The sequence below is a fragment of the Pongo pygmaeus genome, chromosome 7 (genome assembly GCF_028885625.2).
Source record: "Pongo pygmaeus isolate AG05252 chromosome 7, NHGRI_mPonPyg2-v2.0_pri, whole genome shotgun sequence".
In the NCBI taxonomy this organism is placed as follows: Eukaryota; Metazoa; Chordata; class Mammalia; order Primates; family Hominidae; genus Pongo; species Pongo pygmaeus.
This window is the reverse complement of record NC_072380.2, coordinates 72,544,274-72,564,900: the sequence shown is the minus strand read 5'-3', so window position 1 is coordinate 72,564,900 and position 20,627 is coordinate 72,544,274. Positions and strand designations below refer to the sequence as shown.

Genomic DNA, 20,627 nt, shown 5'->3' with positions numbered 1-20,627 from the left:
GGCTGGTCTTGAACTCCTTGCCTCATGTGATCCTCCTGCCTTGGCCTCCCAAAGTGCTGGGATTACAGATGTGAGCCATTGTACCTGGCCTTCAATGAATTTTTAGATAAATTTGAGAAGACATCTTATATTTAGTTTTACAATCCATGAACATGGTTATATCTCTTCATTTATTTAGTCTGTTTACAATATTCTCTTTTTTTATCTATAGTGATGTCAACCTTTCTTTCCTGATATTGCTAATGTTTGTCTTTTTCCTGATCAGTATCTATTTTATCTTCTGAAGAATTAGCTTTTGGTTTCATTGGTTTTCTCTTTTTTTTTTTTTTTAACGGGCAGGAGGCTTTCCTTGACTTTGATTTGCTCTTATTCTAGTTTCTTAAGGCAAAAAAATTAGGCTATTTTCTTTTTTTTTTTTTTTTTTTTTGAGACAAGGTCTTGCTCTGTTGCCCAGACTGGAGTACAGTGGCATGAACACAGTTCACTGCAGCTTCAACTGGGCTCAAGTGATTCTCCCACCTCAGCCTCCTGAGTAGCTGGAACCACAGGAATGCACCATCGTGTCTAGCTAAATTTTAAAATATTTTGTAGAGATGGAGTCTCCCTGTGTTGCCTGGGCTGATCCTGAACTCCTGGGATCAAGCAATCCTCCACCTGGGCCTCCCAAAGTGTTGGGATCACAGGTGTGAGCCACTGTACCTGGCCCTAGGCTGTTCATTTAAAAATTTTCTTAATAGTACTATTTTAACTGCATCTCACACATTTTCAAAGACTGCAGAGAGAGAATTTAACTTGTGGGAATAAACGCAAATAATTCCTGTCCATGGAAATGCAGACTGTGTCCTGTGGAATACAATTAATACCCTGTGAATACTGTTCAGTTTTGCATCCATCTTGTAAATTCATTTCAGTATTCTTTATTTGATTATAAATGTATGGTACTTTGAGTTCCCTTTTGAACTGGTTAAAATATCTTACCAGTTTCCTTATCTTGTTAATTAATGAGATAAAAGTTTTGAGATGTCTTCATTATAAGTCATGATTTTACCTATCTAAAAACAGCATCTCTTAACAGTATTTTATTAATATGACCCTAAAGAATGAATGGGCCAGGTGTGGTGGCTTATGCCTATAATCCCAGTACTTTTGGAGGCACAGGTGGGAGAATCACTTGAGCCTGAGAATTAGGAGCCTGAGACCAGCCTGGGCAACAAAGTGGGACCCTTTCTTTATAAGAAATAAGAAGATTAACTAGGTGTGGTTGTGCATGCCTATAGTCTCAGCCACTTGGGAGGCTGAGGCAGGAGGATTCCCTTGAGCCCAGGAGGTGGAGCTGCAGTGAGCTATGATCACACCACTGCACTCTAGCCTGGGTAACAGAGATCCTGTCTCAAACAAAACAAAACAAGAATGGTGCCTAGCATTTTGAAAATACTAATATTTTCTTACCACTGTAAGTTTCTACAAAAATTAGTGAAAACTTTCCCACACTCTTGGAAGTTTATGGAAACTGGTCAAGCAAGAAGGTTTTCCCATATAATAGCATTTTAAATTGACAGCACAAAGATGTTCAATCCATCTCCCCAAATAAATCAGTAGGCTTTACTTTATATCAGTAATCTGATAAAACTCCTTCAGATTACTTTTTAAAGTATTTCTTTACACAAAAACTATTTCTAATAATAACAGTAATAATTTCCAACAAAGCTTATTATCATCATTTTAAAAATCAAAAGAAACACCTTAGAATTTCCAAAATTTTATAATTTAAGAGGCTGGTAACTCACATTTGAACAAATGTTAAGGAAAGTAGTCAAATAAACAGTACAGTCTTCATCACTAATGCAATGTGAGCTCTAAATTAGCCTTTTTACCTTTTATTTCCAATAAGCATAATGACCATGTTGGAATTGGAATGCTGGCGGGCATCTTCTAACCAGGTTGTCAAGTGGTTGAATGTATCTCTCCTAAACATAAATAATAATTTAATTACTATGTTCAAAGCATTTCCCTCAGTATACAATGAACAATATACATATTATTAAAGAGAACCACTTTTAGCCATATCCACTTATGTAACGAGAAGTAGTTTTAAGCACCATATCTGGGTTTAGAGTTCACTGATCACATTTCAGTTTATAAATTAAATGTAACCACATTTTAGAAAATTCCAATGAATAAATAATATTGCCAATTTCAATTTGAAGGTGCTAATTCAAATAAGAAAAACAATTCAGTTGCAGGTTTCTGTAGTAAATTTAAACTGGACTCAAGATGCAGTTTTAAAGGTGAGTAGCCAGGGCAGAAAGGCTAAGCTATTCTTTCATTACTGTTAACCACATTTATTTAGAAAAATTCTCTGTATCAACTACTGAATTGCAAAGTTTTCAAGTTCTCACCGTGTAATATCGTAAACTAGTAAAGCTCCTGCTGCACCTCTGTAATACGACCTTGTGATGGAACGAAAGGATTCTTGCCCTGCCTGTGATGAAAGAAAAGGTTGGAGAGTTTCCTTTAATACAATGTCCTCTACATTTTCATATTATTCATATACAGAATAAGAGCAGGTAGGGAAGGAGTGCATAAAAAGAGAGAAGAAAACTTAACTTCACCAGTCTTAGGAAAAAATTACAAAATACCACTATTGCTCAAGATTGCTCAAGTCAACGAGACGCACATGTAGTGCACATGTAGTCGCTCCTGCAACCTCCCCACCCCGCAAGACCTCTAAACCCTTTTTGGCAATCCCTGACAACCCAATTTACTGAATGGCTTCACAATACACGAATCATTATTAAAGGACAGAATGGACTCCTAGCAACTAAGCTCTGAAGACAAATTTGAAAGGAAGCAAATAACCCAGAGCCGCACATTTGAATTCAATAACCCACTCCCTGGGGCAGCTGTTGACACTAGAATAAATAAAGCCCATTGTAAATAAATGATGAATGACATCTTTACGCCCACCATCTGCTGGTGTAAAGGTTGTTGGAAGGCCAAGGATGCAGATTTTATCAGTTATATCATAAACTGCAGTGAGCTTTCAACAGTCATCAAATGGAATGCTTTGAGCAATCATTTTATTATGAAAAACAAAATGGTTCTGAATTTAATTTATATAAGTTTTTTTCTCCACACTTAATCAATTTTCTCTGTATTTGATATATAATGCTTGTCAAAAGGCAACAGGATGTAAAAGTCATCTTTATATCCACTTGTGAAACAGACACAAGAGATTATGCAAAGCTAGGTAATTTCTCTTTTACTCATGGTACTAATTTCTGTTTTTTTAAGAATTGCTGGGGAGGAATGTGACTGTTGTGTCTGAGTTTAAAACCAAGACAGCTCTTATAAGAAGTTATTTTTCATTTTTAATCCCTTCTTTTTCTACTTTTGCAAAAACATAAGCATTTTAATTAAGTAAATGTAAAGCCAATTTTAACGATTTTTATATTCAAAATCCCCTAACTTGAAAAATATTGATGTTTACACGTTCTGAGTTCTGATCTTGCAATGTAAATATTTAGCCCTTCCCACCCTCAGAATGCGCATGGACGGCTCATATTCTACCCTGTTTAACACTCAACACTCTACAACACCTTGCTCTTGTTGTTCCTTCCTCTATACTCCCTCCCTCCCCCATCCCCCACCCCCTGCATGTGACTAAGTGTATGCTAGGCACTGGGTCCGGCACATAGCAAGCATTCAGAGAAAGCCTGTTGAGTTAAAAAGTGGAAAAATAGGCTGGGCATGGTGGCTCACGCATGCAGTCCCAGCACTTTAGGAGGCCATGACTGGTGGATCGCTTGAGCCTGGGAGTTTAACCCATTTATGCCTAGTGTTCCATTATTGGAATGCTAAGCTGTGGGAGTTATTTATATCCTACTGCTCAAGGTCACTACCAAGGTCTGATTTTTCACAAAAAAAATTTGCAACCTCCTCCATAAATGGGTTAAGACCAGCCTGGGCAACATGGCAAAACCCCATCTCTACCAAAAATACAAAAATTAGCCAAGTGTGGTGGCATGCCCCAGCTACTTGGGAGGCTGAGGTAGGAGGATCATCGGAGCCCAGGTGAGGAGGCTGCAGTGAGATGTAATTGCACCACTGTACTTCAGTCTTGCTAACAGAGCAACACCTTGTCTCCAAAAACAAAAACAAAAAAAGAACAAAAAAGTGAAAGAAGAAATCCTAATGTCTTAGTTATATGCATAAAATAATCAGTACTCCATCCCACATAGCTGAGTGGACATCTGTAAATCCTAACGTGCTAAGATTCAATGAAAATAACTTCTCCTATGTGGAAACTAACAATTAGACCCTCTCTTGGGTACGCAATTTCGGCAGTTAGAATAATGTCATGCTAAATTAGACAGTGAGAAAGCCATCACATAAAAGGGCTATAAAAATAGCCAAATCATTTTACATAGCTTAGGTTAAACTGAAGACAGCTGGGTATAATGGCTCATGCCACTTTGGGAGGCTGAGGCAGGAGTATTGCTTAAGGTCAGGAGTTCAAAACCAGCCTGGCTAACATGGCGAGACCCCATCTCTACAAAAAAATTTTAAAAATTAGCTGAGTGTTGTGGTTCACATGTGCAGTCCTAGCTACTTGGGAGGCTGAAGCAGGAGGATCACTTGAGCCCAGGAGTTCAAGGCTACAGTGAGCTACAATCACACCATTGTACTCCAGCCTGGGCAACAGATGAGGTCCTGTGTCTTTAAAAAAAAAAAAGAAAAGAGAAAAACAACAACAACAACAACAACAAAACAACAAAAAACTAGAAGATACTTTGTTTTTATTTTAAATTCATTGTTTTTTAAAATTTATTATTTTTTATTTTTTTATAGAGACCAGGTTTCACCATGTTGCCCAGGGTGGTCTCAGACTACTGAGCTTTAAGCAATCAACCTGCCTTGGTCTCCTAAAAGTGCTGGGGTTACAGGTGTGGGCCACTGTTCCCAGCCAAATTCACTGTTCTGAAGGCACAATGGCAGGAAATATCTTCTTTAACTGCTTAGCACAGAAAAACTAAGGACTAGATCTTTAGGGATTAATTTCACTGTAAATCCTATGTACCAAGAAAGGACTCTGTGTTAGGTACAGTAATTCCCCCTTATTTGAGGTTTTGCTTTCTAAGGTTTCAGTTATTGGTGGTCAACTGCAGTCTGAAAATATTAAATGGAAAAGTCCAGAAATAATAATTCCTAAGTTTTAAATTGTACACTCTTCTGAGTAGTGTGATAAAAGTCTCCCACTATCCTGCTGCTCCTCCTGCTGGGGATGTGAATCATCCCTTTGTCCAGCCTATCTTCACTGTATACACTACACTACCTGCCTGGTAGTCACTTAGTACAGGTTGAGCACTCCTTCTCTGAAATGCTTTGAACCAGAAGTGTTTCTGATTTTAGAATACTTGCATTATACTTATCAGTTGAGCATCCCTAACCTGAAAACTAAAATCCAAAATGCACCAAAGAGCATCTCCTCTGAGTGTCATGTGAAAGCTCAAGAAGTTTGGGATTTTCAAATTAGGGATGCGTAAACTGTAGCCGTCTCTGTTATGGGATCGAAAAACTAGTATATATAGAGTTCAGCACTATCTGCAATTTCAGGCATCTACTGAGGGTGTTAGCATCTATTCCTCATGGATAAGAAGGAACTACTGTAATACAAAAAAGACACATATTTTATTAGTTCAAAATAAAAATCAGGTTTATAGCTCTAATATCGCCCATGGCTGATCATCAAGCAAAGGCAAAAGTCCTTTAAACCAATCTCTCCAGGGACATTCTGTGGGATGAATTAAAATGAACACATTGCTAGAAAAGCACTACTATAAGATCTACAACTTCCAGTTTAGAGCCTAGATAAGAGACAGTAAAGAGTAAAAGACAAAATAAATTTAGGAAAAGGAGAAAAGCAAACTTTTATAACCATTCTCATTCCTTCTGAACTGTTTTGCAAAGAACAAAACACATTCCAATATGGAAATAACTTACACAATACATTTGAATCTAGACTTCTGCCCACTACAACATTAAACAAAAGCTCAAGCAAATAAAAAAACACAATTACCACTGAAGACTATGACTGTAGCTATGCATCTTAAGATCTATGATTATTTTATAATAAATAAAGATGAGTGTTCAGAATAGTTTACAAATTCTTGAGACCTTACTTATCTGAAAACCATCACAACTCTGGCCTATTCTCTTTGGTAACGATATTGGTAGCCTTGAAATAAATCTTGCCCAGTGAAGTTTTTTTTTTTTTATTATGGGTTCTCTAACTATAAATAAACTGTTATATAACAACTAACCGCATAAAGTTAGCCCAAAGATTAACTACCTTGACATATTAAAGCAAAGTAATTTGATTTTTAAAAAGTACTTTAGGCTGGGCGCAGTGGCTCACGCCTGTAATCTCAGCACTTTGGGAGGCCGAGGCAGGCAGATCACGTTCAAGACCAGCCTGACCAACTGGTGAAACCCAGTCTCTAGTAAAAAATACAAAAATTAGCCAGGTGTGGTGGCACACACCTGTAATCCCAGCTACTTGGGAGGCTGGGGCAGGAGAATCACTTGAAGCCAGGAGGCGGAGGTTACAGTGAGCTGAGATCGTGCCATTGCACTCTAGCATGGGCAACAGAGTGAGACTGTCTCAAAAAAAAAAAAAATACTTTAACATATACCTAACCAAACTCGGATTGACCTATATTGTTTTAAGTGAAACAAAAATGTTAACCTAGGGCCAGGCGCAGTGGTTCACGCCTGTAATCCCAGCACTTTGGGAGGCCAAGGCAGGCATATTACGAAGTCAAGAGATTGAGACCATCCCGGCTAACACAGTGAAACCCCGTCTCTACTAAAAATACAAAAAATTAGCCGGGCGTGGTGGCGGGCACCTGTAGTCCCAGCTACTCGGGAGGCTGAGGCAGGAGAATGGCGTGAACCCAGGAGGCGGAGCTTGCAGTGAGTCGAGATTGCGCCACTGCACTCCAGCCTGGGTGACAGAGCGAGACTCCATCTCAAAAAAAAAAAAAAAATTTAACTTAGGAATTATAAATGTTGTGTTTGATCCTCTTCACTATAAACTATTGGTTAAAAGGGATTTTGGAAGCTTGAAACCAAACAGGATACAAAATTCTTTGTATTTAATAGTAAGAGATTCCTAATATTAGCTTAGCGTGTAAAGAAAAACACATTTAGTCAAACAGGAATGATTGCCTAAGTGAACAGCACCACAAAACAAACTTGGGGTGGAGTGGCCAGAGTGGACAGTAAGTTCTCTTGGCTCACAATATAACTGTTAGATTTATTTAAAAATCCACAAGATTAGCTGGGTGTGGTGGCTCACACCTGTAATCCCAGCACTTTGGGAAGCCAAAGCGGATGGATCACCTGAGGTCAGGAGTTCGAGACCAGCCTGGCCAACATGGTGAAACCCCATCCACAAAAAATACAAAAATTAGCCAGGCGTGGTGGCATGTGCCTGTAATCCCAGCTATTCTGGAGGCTGAGGCAAGAGAATCACTTGAACCCAGGAGGCGGAGGCTGCAGTGAGCTGAGATTGTGCCACTGCACTCTAGCCTGGGTGACAGAGCTGGACTGTCTCAAAAACAAAACAAAACAACAAAAAAAACCATTCACAAAATACTCAGAGATGCAAAAAAGTAGAGCAGAACAAGTCTGCCTAAGAGATAAAAACATGCTCATGTTTAGTGATGCTTAATATTAAATCAGAGTCATGGAACATTTGTGCAAAAGAAGTCTTACACCTTCATCTTTCATGTGAGGATTGCTAAATCAAAATTGATCCTTTGCACCATAATTTTAAAACTTATTTCTAACTGCCAGATAAAGAATCCCTTAAACTGGCTTTCCCATGCATCTGAGTCTTTTGATGAATAGCAGTATTTGTAGTAACCAGGCTGGCAACTAATAGTAATGTTTACCTCTTCTTCCTCTTCTACTCCCATAAAATATAACTTTATACATATTATATTAAGCTATAGTTCAAAAATCTCTAAATATCCTGAATTAAAGTCCTAAGCTCTTGAGAATCAGACCTCTACTTGTCTCACAAGAATTTTTTCTTATTCAATCAAAGTCTTGTTCATAGAAGTCCATTTTTTGCTACTGATATCTTGTCTATATTCTGAAAATTCCTGCCTTTGTGCCTCTGCTTAACTCCTTGCCTGAAAAACTATTTTCTTCTCTCTCCACCTATCCAATTTCCATTTCCTTTGAGGACCAGCTCAAGCCCCTAATTCTTTCACAAAGCTGGGAAAGCCTGTCTACCACAGCCCATAGTTATCCTTTTCTCCTCACAAATCCAAAAGCACTTTCATGTGGTCATTTGGTTTTAATACTATTGATTAGATACAATGAACATACTACTCAAATGCTTATCTTTTTTCCTCTTCAGTTATCCTTGACGGATAGCTTCAACTCAGAGTACTAAACTATATTTATAGTAGGCACTCAAATATGTTACCTGGCTTGATCCCAAAGAGCCAATAAAGTGAGAAAATTAAGATTTGTGAGAATCAATATTACAGTAATACTTCTCTTACTTGCATTGCTAGTTATTTATCAAACAGCTCCAGCTATGTAGAACACAGATGAGAACCAAAAGAAGGAAAGAAGGATTTCTAAACAGCCAAATAAACTGTCCCTTGCCCAAGCATTAAATCTCAGGTACTTTACTTAAAAGACTCAACTTAAAAATTTAGACCTCGGCTGGGCACGGTGGCTCACGCCTGTAATCCAGTACTTTGGGAGGCCGAGGCGGGTGGACCATGAGGTCAGGAGGTCGAGATCATCCTGGCTAACTTGGTGAAACCCCGTCTCTACTAAAAATACAAAAAAAAAAAAAAAAAAAAAAAAAAATTAGCCGGGCATGGTGGTGGGCACCTGTAGTCCCAGCCACTCAGGAGGTTGGGGCAGGAGAATGGCGTGAACCCGGGAGGCGAAGCTTGCAGTGAGCCGAGATCGCGCCACTGCACTCCAGCCTGGGCGACAGAGCGAGACTCCGTCTCAAAAAAAAAAAAAAAAAATTTAGACCTCTTTCAAGGAACTGCTATCATTGAGAGGAAATATTTTGAAATCTACATGCATGTACAAAACTTCTATTCCAGGTGACAGTAAGATCAGTAAGAATCAAAGTGATTTTTAGGCTGTCTTAGTGTCCACAGCAAGGGTGGTGAAAAAGTCAACCTGCACTAGTTAGTTGTGGGATCTTGAGAAAAGTAACAATGGGTGGAAATACCTAGAAAAAACAGCACAAGTTGAATGCTTTAAAAAATTTGAGGATATTTACTTTGGAAAAAAGGCTTAGCTGGGCGCAGTGGCTCACACTGTAACCCCAGCACTTTGGGAGGCCAAGGTGGGCAGACTGCTTGAGCCCACGAGTTTCTGACCAGCCTTGGGAACATGGCAAAATCCCGTCTCTACAAAATTAAAAAAAAATTAGCTGGGAGTGGTGGTGTGTGCCTGTAGTCCCAGGTACTAGGGAAGCTGAGGTGAGAGGATCACTTGAGCCTGAGAGGTGGAGGCTGTGGTGAGCTGTGATCACACTACTGCACTCCAGCCTGGGCAACAGGGCAAGATCCTGTCTCAAAAAACGAGAAAAAAAAAAAGGATAAAATAGGATATGATCACCGATGTCAGATTCTTTTAGTGCTGCCATGTAAGGAAAACTGGAGACCACAGGTGGGAGGTAATTGCTAAAGTACAATGAAATGTCTAAGACAGTTTCCTGTCCCTGTAGTTGTTCAAAAAAAATGTCGATGAATTGCTGCCTAAGTAGGCAGAACAGTTGGAGCTCTAAGCCCCTCAACTCTCGGCTTGAGGGATGGTGGGGGAGAGGGAGGAAGTGACAGTAGTGGGAGCAGAGAGGAAAGGCAGAAGTGGAGGCAGGATTGTTTCCAGCCCTCAGGGTTCCAGGTCCTCTCCCTGGCTCACTGCATCTGGTCATCCATCCTTACTGATGCATTGAAACAAAATAATATTCAATTTTTAGAAATAATACGTCAAGGGTATAAAGTAACATGTTTTTCAAAGGAGAAAAAAAATGCCTGTGATTTGCTGAGAAGAAACTTTTAGCATGTTAGTTTTCATATAATTTGGTCAAAAGTTTCACTGACTTGATATAAGACATGTAAAATAGGAATATTTCTAGGGAAGCTGAGTGGATAAATGAACTTAACTAAAACATCCATATTACAATTTTTTTTGGAGAGGCTGGGAAATCAAATGTATTTGGATATGCTGGAAGGCAACTGAAAGAGGGATAGAAGGCAAGAGAAAAAGTAAGAGAAAAAGAACAAGAGCAGAACAAGGCAGTAATGGCTGGCCAGGGTCTAACAGTGAGAATACACCTCTGCCTTTTTTCTGCCAATGAACAGAAACCGGGGGCAACGTATGTTTCCTCTTTGACTTCCCCTGGCAGAAGAAGAATATTTACAGTTTGGCTTTCGCTTTTAATAAATGAAAGAAAAGTAACTCAGTAAAGGGCCAAGTGTCAGTGCTTTAAGGGAGGCACTGATAGACTCTTATCACTGTTTCCAGCTGTGAAACTGATTGACGGCCTTCAGTCCTCCAAGGAGTATCTGCTGGCAGCTATTCTCACTATTGGCAAAAGAAAGCAAAGGTGGTGGATGTGAAAATTTTGCAAGGAAAACTCCTTAAATTTTTTGAAGATACAAATGACAAACATCCTGTAGGCCAGGTGCAGTGGCTCACACCTGTAATCCCAGCATTTTGGGAGGCTGAGGCATGGACCACCTGAGGTCGGGAGTTCGGGACCAGCCTGACCAACATGGAGAAACCCCATCTCTACTAAAAATACAAAATTTGCCAGGAGTGGTGGCGCATGCCTGTAATCCCAGCTACTTGGGAGGCTGAGGCAAGAGAATCGCTTGAACCCAGGAGGCGGAGGTTGTGGTGAGCTGAGATTGCACCATTGCACTCCAGCCTGGGCAACAAGAGTGAAACACCGTCTCAAAAAAAAAAAAAAAGACAAATATCCTAAGATACTAAGAAAACTTCATTTCTATAAGGCTGATAAAACAAATAATAACATTTGGCTAATTTTCCCTAGAAGGACTCTAGGATGGTTTTGTAAACATCTTGGGTCATGAATAGATATAAACCTTGCTACAAAAAATGCAACTGGCTATCCAAATGTACAGACACACTGTAAAACATTAATGGTATGGAAAATCCCGTTTCACTCAGATATAAACTAAGTGTGAGACCAATCTTAATGTGTATTAGATTACATTTATTAAAAAGTTTTGGAAGTTGGGTATGAAAGAAAGAAGAAAGTCAAGGAAAATAAGAGAAAAGCAGAAAAGCCTGACCAGCCTGGGAAACATAACGAGACTCCATCTCTACAAAAAATTTTAAAAATGAGCTGCACATGGTGGCATGCATGTGTACTCCCAGCTACTCAAGAGGCTGAGGTGGAAGGATTGCTTGAGGCCAGGCGTTTGAGGCTGCAGTGAGCTGTGATCATGCCACTACACTTAAGCCTGCGCGACAGAGTAAGACACTGTCTCAAAACCAAAAACAAAACAAAACACCCCCCCCACAAAAAAAAAAAAAAAAAAAACAGAAGAGGAAAACCTGTAAGACAAAGACTCAAGAAACAACCTCCAAAAGAAATAAGTTAAACTATTTTAAACAGTCCTTTAAATCTGGAACAGGCCATTGGTTCTGGGAGCTCTCCATGTAGAAGTTGGAAGTGGTCAAATTCTTTTTTGGATGTTATGATGTCTTTAAAGGGACCACAGTGTCTCTCAGAAATAGAGGAAAGAAAATGAGCCCTCTGCCCTCCTAAAGGAACACAAACAAGGGTTTTTCTTCTCTTCCTTTCTCATACTGGCCAGCATAAGAAATTATTTTAGATTTCTTTTGCAAGTTTATTGTTGTCCAAAGAAATCAACTCAAGAAAAAACAAAAACAAAAACAAAAAAACCCACAAAAAACCCGGCTTCTATCAAAATAATGCATGACGAGTTAATCTACAAAACAGACAACTAGGAAATGAATGGCTTACTCTAGTTTCAAAAAACAAAGATTATTTAAGGGACTACTTTTAAGAATAGAAGAACAAGTGAATAAACTAAAATAACCTACAGACAATGAAGTGGTTTATGCCTAAAATATCACGTAATTATCATTACTATATTAACCTTTCCTTTTCAAAACCATGTACTTTAGTAGATATCTCCTGAGCACATCCAGTGACCCTACAAGTTGCTTAGACAGAATGAGATTCTCCATTCATTCATTCAGTAAAATTTACCAAACACTGTATTATCAGTCACCAAGCTAAGAATGCAGGATACAAAGCTGCATAAGACATAGGTGGATCCTTCTCTCATAATGCTTATTCTGAGAAGGGTAGATAATGTGAACAAAAAGCTACGACAATGGGATCAGAACTACAAGAGAGATATGCACAAAATATTACAGGAAGAATAAGTTATTCCGATGGGGGTCAAAAAGGCTTCACCAAAGAGCTGACATCTTAGCTGCCTTAAATGGAAAAGAAAAAAAAAAGGCACTTCAAGCAATGCAAGTATTCATGCAAAAGTATAAGGAATGAAAAATATGTTTATTGAAGAATAACAGTAGTCTGGTTCACACTACACAATGCAAAGATGTGTGTTACACAAGGTTATCAGCTAAAAAGAGTAACTTAGTTTATGTAAATTAGTTCTGAATAAGAGACAGTAACTCAGCTGGGTGTGGTGGTGCACGCCTGTAGTCCTAGCTATTCAGGAGACTGAAGTGGGAGGACTGCTTGAGCCCAGGAGTCCGAGGCTGCAGCGAGCTATGATTGCGCCACTGCAATACAGCCTGGGTGACAGAGTGAGACCCTGTCTCAAAAACAAGAAGAGAGAAACTCTTTTAATACAGAAGTAGAAAATATTTCTTTTTGGTTGGAGATTGTTAATTTTAAATCTCTAGGAAAAAAGGGATTTTGTGTACTTTATTTTCCTCTTTTCCATGCAGTTTTGAGATGCTGCCTGAGAGAATGCAAATCAAAAGTTTTGAGATGCTTTAGGCTCACATGGGAAATACCTGAGAAATAGTAAAAGTATGACTCTTCACTGAGGAAGAAGAGGCAAAAAAGCACAAGAACCCATAGTCGAGTGGACAATTCAAGCACAGGGCAAGACAGAGATGTAGGGTTATCATTTAAGGGACAACTGTGACACACAGGAAGTATCAGGAAACCCAGGTCCCACAGCAGCCTTCAGCAACTTGCTTGGTCTAGGGAATCCAGTCTGTGAGACTGGATGTTCTCTCAGGTTCCTTCTTTCAATGGCTACTACACATGACAAGTGAGAAACTAAGACTGAGTGACTGGAGAAAAACAGGCCACGGGTATATGATGATTAAATCCCCCTTCTTTTATGTCTCATTTACTGGTTTAGAGAATATGGTCTTTGACACAACAGGAGACCTTTCAGGTTTTCTCAACTGGGGTTCTGTGAAGAATTAACTCCTAATGCCCAAAGCAGTGGTTCTCAAAGTGTGATCCCAGGATCCTGGTAATTCCTCAGACTTTAAGGGTCCATGTGGTCCTCCATTTCCCAACTGACTATTTGTGTGAGGCTGGATTTTCTTAATATACTTCAATTAAACAACATATGTAAGGCTCAGTGCAGAAGCAGATATGAGAATCCAGTGTCTTCTATTAAGCAGACAGATATCACTAGTCTCACTAGAAAAAATGTAGTTGTTTGTTTTGGAAAAATACAGTGTCCATTACAATTGTATTATTTACCCTAACAAGTAATTTATTAATTTAAAATGAATTAATGATTGAATATTTGATAAGTTTCTCATTTTTAATTTCTAATATGGTAAATATTAATACCTTTAAGCCATATAAGCTAAAGCTCTTTGGGGGGGGGTCTTCATTAATTTTTAAACGTATAAAGCAGTTCTGAAACAAAATGGTTTGAAAATTGCTACCTTAAGGCACCCAATGTATATAATACAGTAACTTCACTTTTATGCATCTAACATGGGAGAATACAGAAAATAGTCACTCAAATCATTTTCTGTATATTGTGGTTCAGATGAGGAATCACCATTAAAAACAATATTGTATGACATATAATAGGTACTCAATGAACAAGGGTATGACAGAATTAGGATACTGGATTAAGAGAACGTGACTTCAAGTTGTTAGGACTAAAACATTTAAAATAATAAGCCCGAAGAATAAGTTATTGTATAATACTGATATTCTTATTTTACTTCCTATGTGTACTTGAGACATGCTGATTGTTTCTCTTAAAAATACAGTTTCTAGAGCATTTCAATTTAGACCACATAACGTGAGCATTCACTCAGATATGCTCACTAACACCAACACCCGGGGCCCATCTATTGAAAATAGTGCGTAAGAAAAACCAGTCTACTCCAGCACTACATTTCATCTCACGGTTGCAGGAAGTCAGTGTCTAACAAATCATAACAGGCATATAATAACATTAAAACAAATGTACAATGTACTTTCATAAAATAACTTTACTTAGATCATACAGTGCACTTTTCCTATACTTACCGTATCCCATATCTGAAGTTTTATCTGTTTCCCATCAATAGTTATCATTCGAGCACCGAACTCTACACCTAAATAGAGCAGGAAATGATTTGTTACAAAATTAGTGGGAATATATCTCACTTTCAAGGATTAAAAACAGAATGTTTACTTCCAAGACATGCTATGCTAGGTAATATACAGATCGACTTTAACAAATGCAGCTCCTATACTTAGAAAACATATAAGCTAAGGAAGAGGTGCTAATAAGACATAAACTAAGGACATAATTAAAATACTAAGATACTGAAATGTGGCAGAGTCAATATTAGAAACCAACTGTGGTCTTCACGTTTTGCAGGCTCAGTAACATAAAAATTAAAAAAGAGATCCAAGAGCCATAATTATTAATCACAAATGTTAAATATTAAAATTTCTTAAAAATTACATTAATATGGTATAAAAATCACTAAAAGGGATAGATATATTTCAATATCATAGTATTGGTTCCAACCATGAATAATTAGCAAGGAAAGAAATCTCCAAATCTGCCACTAGCTATAACCAATGTTTTAACATACTTCCCAGACAGTGCTCCATGAATACACATGCAGAAATAAGTATACAATTCTGCACAAATGGGAACATATAAATGCTGCTCTGCAATTTGCTTTTTATTTAATAATACATCACAGACATTATTCTGTATCACAAACATCCTTGCAAATCAATAAACATAAAACTATGGCATTATTTTTGATGTCTGCATAATATTCTTTTGTGTACAGATAATTTACTAATTTGGTACTTTATTGCTACAGATTTAGGTTGTTCTCCTATTTTCACTAAATAGTGAATGCTGAAATGAACTTTCTGCATACATTTTTCAACTTACTATAATTTTAGGCAAATTATAAGAAATAGGATTACAGGTCAAAGGGAACACAGACTTCACACTTACAAGTTTACTACTTTGGCTTTTAACTTGCATTTATCATCTTTGGTAAGCACTCATTCAATCATCAAAATAGGAGTAGAAAAATAGGGGATAATTTCAGAAGGGCAAACAGTTGTGAAGACAACTCTGAAAGTAGTATATCTCTTATATCAAATCATTACTGCCTAGAGTATGTTCAATCAGTATTTAGATCAGAGTCAGGGTGAAGGGACGACACACATGATCCCCAGAAACCAAATGTCATCCTGGCAGAAAAACAACTTCTAGTTTCCCAGAGAAGAGCACACTGCCCAACGTCAGAATTCCAGTTCAGCATCTCCCATAACACTCCAACTGTGATTAGAAGGGTGAGAAACAAAGGTAATTTGTCCCATGACATAAAACCTGATGAGCTTTTACTCTACATTATACTTATTCCATCCCACAGGCCTAATGAATACCAAGAAACTAAGATAATGTTTATGTTTCTCAGGCTCAGAAATACAGGAAAGCTAGAGAAAAGTGATCCAGGAGTCATGATGTATCAGACTGAAAAATGAAAAATTGAAAAATTATGCCACATAAAACCATTACAGTGTTTACATATATATGCATCTACATACGCATATAGATTCATAATGTATCTATATGAATATATATATTCACATCTGTTCTGTACCACAGGGTAGGGACATACACAAAACCCATTAATGACATGAAAAATGAAATTAGTTGAGGGAAGAAACCAGCTGCTAAGTAAGATACAGATGTTCTTTGAAATAGTACTGAAAAGGAATATACTGAAACACAAAATTCTACATGTCAGCGAGATATCAGACAGAGTAGAGGCTTTTTCATGAATTTACTGTTTCTACCTACAAATGAGAAAGAGAGAGAAAAATTTTATTTTTCCTTCCAGTGTCAGGGATGGGCTGGCTTTTAAGCACAATCCAAAACTATCTACATTGCTCATAATGTCAAATTTAACAAAAAACAACTACAAACTAGAAACAGACCCATCAATGCTGCTGATACCAAGGGTGAGCAGGTAAGAAAGGCAAGGCTAGCAATATCAAGCAGACGCTCCCTCTCTGGAATTGATATCTTGGGCAGAGGGCTAAAGATACGGAAACTGACTTGTGACCATTCCACCCGAGCAGATGAGAAGCTAACACAACTGCTCCTGCTGCAGGATAGCTCTTAACAGTTTCTGCTTCCTGGCCTCCAAGATGCTTTGTTCCTGCCCAATGCCAAGACCAAGTTTCCAACTTACCGTAGGTTCCATATATAACTACAGACATTCTAGAATATTCCCTTTGCTTACCTTAGCTAGAATTGGGTTCTAGTAAGTTTGTCTCTTTATTCAAATTAAGCAGATCAGCTAGGCCCAGTGGCTCAGTGTGGCCTGTAATCCCACACTTTGAGAGGCTGAGACAGGAGGATCGCTTGAGCCCAGGAATTTGAAACTAGCCTGGACAATATAGGGAGACCCAGTCTCTATGAAAAATTTAAAAAATAGCCAGGTATGGTGGCATGTGCCTGTGGTCCCAGCTACTTGGGAGGCTGAAGTGGGGAAGGATCACTTGAGCCTGGGAACTCCAGGCTGCAGTGAGCCATGATCGTGCCACTGCTTTCCAGCCTGGGTGACAGAGTGAGACCTCATCTCAAAAAACAAAAACAAAAACAATTAATAAAGTAAGCAGACAGAAGTCATGAAGCTTAAAATATTTAAACAAAGATTTTGCCTCTAAAAATACATCCAATTTTAAATAAACCTGTTAAGTAAACATCAAGAATGTTTCTAAACCAGGAATATGTCATAATACAATAGACATTTTAACTTCACTTATCAACCAGGTCAGGATGGATAATTTAAAAACAAACAAACAAACAAACAAAAACAAGAAACGAAGAGACCAGTTAAAAGGCTATTGTATTATATTTAGTCATGAGATTAAAAAATGCTGGTGGGAAAAAAATACACATCACAAAAGGAAAAATTGACAAGTGTTGTTGATTACTGAAAAACTATGATTTCTATTTTCCTATCAAAGCAAAAACAAACACACTTTAATTTCAGCTTCAGAAATATAACTCTTTCCCATTTACCTTCCCATAACTGGGTCCAATTACCCTTTAATTCTATGTGGCAAATGAAAATACTGAATCCTAGTCTCTTGGAAGCCTCAGAAACAAATATAGAAACCAAAAACTTGATTTCTTCTCTGGAATATTAACATTTTAAAATCATTTTCCTTAGATGTATACAAGCTTGAGAATCTCATTTAGAAAGGTTTCCTTCTCTTTTTTTTAATGTGATAAACTGTTATTCTCTATGCCTTTGACACCCTCTTTCCAGATCCATTTTCAATTAACAGTCAATTTGGCTGCTAGATAAATTTCTGTGGAGTCAAAGTCAAGACCTTATTTACCTGACATTGTTAGGGAGCGATGCTTATTTTCTCAGATATGTTATTCACTTCCAACCTTCCACAATCAAATACTCTGAATAGGTACACTTTCTAATTGTCTCCAATCGTTGTCATCCTTGCATCATTTACTGAACATTCATAATCAATATCTACTAGGTTGTGTGACCCTGGGCAAGTTATTAAGCCCCTTCTTTGTCTTAGTTTTCTCATCTGTAAAATGGTATTCATAATACCTATCTCATGAGATTTTTTTTTAAGATTAAAAGGATGATTACATACAAAATAGAACAGTGCCTGGCACACAGTAAGTATTTAATATGTCAGGTATAATTATTATTATTCCATATTATGCACTAGAATGTCTAAACTACCACCCGCATGACTAATGATGACAGCCCCTGTGAGAAAGGACCATCTGTCAGAGCCAGGTAATCACTGGTACAGATATGTGCAGAGGCAGAATGTGGCTCCTTACCTAAGTAAGGCTGGGGCATGCCCATTCAGGTCTCCTTGTAATGTCAAGGCTAGAACTTCCAGGCTGCTGTGGTACTAGGTGGGGTGCTAAGCAAAGAGCACAGCTAGATGTAGAGCAAACAGCCTTCCTTACCAGCATGGTAACATATGGACTCCTATCCCCCATTCCTGTTCCTGGAACCTAGACACTGCAGAAGTTCAAAATGGAGACTTGAGGGAAGGTGGCCTGATTTTTCCTAATTCTAGAAATAAAGGAAAACTAAATACAAAAAGTAATGTCCTCAATTTTCTATGTAAAACAAAACAGCAAACACCATATTTAATGGTAAAACACTAGAATAATTCAAATTATACTGAGAAAAATATTATAATATTTTCAATTTGGAAATTATTCTAGAGACTTTGGTCAAAAATTAGAGTAACAAAACTAAGATAAACAGATTTTGGCTTAGGAAAAAATTATAGCTTACAGATAGGACTAAACAGTCTACCTAGAACATGCAAAATAATTTAACAATGATGAAAAAAATTTACTTACAATAGCAACAAAATCTATAAAATCTCAAAACAAACTTAAAAAAGCATAAAGCCTATATGAACAAAACTGTAAAATTTTACTGAACAGCATTTAAGAAAGTCTGAATAAATGAAAACATGTGTATAAACAGGTAATCAATGCTGTAAAAACATATATTATCTCCAAATTAGCCCATATATTGAATAAAATTATTTTCAAATTTAAAAGCCTCACTAAAAATCTAGCAACTTGGCAAAGTTCCATCTGGAAGAACAAATGCACAAGAATGATTAAGAAAACTTGGGAAAGAAAGAACACCAATTGGTATGAAGTACACTACAAAGTTACAGTAACTACCACAGTATGATATTGCCTCATGAAATAGAAAAAAAAGATGTGAGAGGCCGAGGCAGGCGGATCACAAGGTCAGGAGATCGAGACCATCCTGGTCAACATGGAAATACCCTGTCTCTACTAAAATTACAAAAATTAGTTGGGTGTGGTGGTGCGTGCCTGTAATTCCAGCTACTCGGGAGGCTGAGGCACAAGAATTACTTGAACCCAAGAGGCGGAGGTTGCAGTGAGCAGAGATTGCACCACTGCACTCCAGCCTGGCAACTGAATGAGACTCTGTCTCAAAAAAAAAAGAAAAAAGAAAGATGAACAAAACATATTTTGGCACCCTCAAACAGGCTTGCTTACATACAGGGGTTTAACGTATTACAAAGGTAACAGGACAAGAATGAATGGCTTATTTAATTAATGGTGTGAGGCCACAAGCTATATAGGGATTAAAGAAAGAGATAGCAGCCATAAAAAAGAATGAAATCGTGTCTTTTGCAGCAGCAGGGATGGAGTTGAAGGCCATTATCCTCAGTGAACTAACTCAAAAAATCAAATACTGCGTGTTCTTGCGTATAAAGTAGAAGCTAAACAATGGGTACACACAGACATAAAGATGGAAATAACAGACACTGGGGACTCCAAAAAAGTGGAGTTTGGGAAGGGGGTAAGGGATGAAAAGTTACCTATTGAGTACCATGTTCACTATTTGGGTAATGCATATGCTAGAAGCCCAATGTCCACCAGTACACAACATACCCATATAACAAACATGCATATATACCCGCATATCTAAAATAAAATAAAATTTAAAAAAAGAAAATGATATACATGACCACATACCAAATAGAATGCAAATTTATAGTTATAGAAGAATATTTAAGACATTGTACGTAATTTTTGCATAGAGCAAGGCTAGGAAGCCACAATAGATTTGAGTTTAAAAAAAAACCCAAAAAACGAGTTATCCCTTAATAATTCAAAGTAGCAAAAAAAAAAAAAAAAAAAAGACAAGGATATATAACAAGTAAAATCAAAGAGAAGATAAATAGTTCTTAAACATACGAAAAATGCTCAGCCTCACTAAAAAAGAATGAAAAAGTAAAATAAAAATTTTTTTGCCTCTAATTTACAAACATTAAAAACTGAATGAGCTGCAGTAGAAGCAAGGATGAGGAGGAATGGGCACTTTGATACATCAGCGGGGAGAGTGCAAATTAGAACAGCTTTGTGTGTGTGTTTAGGAATACATTTAAAAGCTTTAGAAGGCACTAACACACACCAAACATATACCACTCAGTGGTTGCTGGAGGGCCAAAGTTATACAGGGAATTTAACTTTCTCCAGATTTTT

The 20,627-nt window shown here is 37.7% G+C and overlaps 1 protein-coding gene across 1 annotated transcript in view; it reads right to left on the bottom strand.

The window, feature by feature from the left end:
* RAB2A (RAB2A, member RAS oncogene family) overlaps positions 1-20,627 on the bottom strand; it is a 102,804-nt gene that overhangs the window by 35,596 nt on the left and 46,581 nt on the right. The window contains exons 3-5 of the mRNA XM_054499519.2: positions 14,597-14,664; positions 2,400-2,482; positions 1,875-1,967 (exon numbers count right to left, since the gene is read on the bottom strand). Coding sequence (XP_054355494.1) covers positions 1,875-1,967; positions 2,400-2,482; positions 14,597-14,664 — 244 coding nt within the window. The remainder of the gene's footprint in view (positions 1-1,874; positions 1,968-2,399; positions 2,483-14,596; positions 14,665-20,627) is intronic.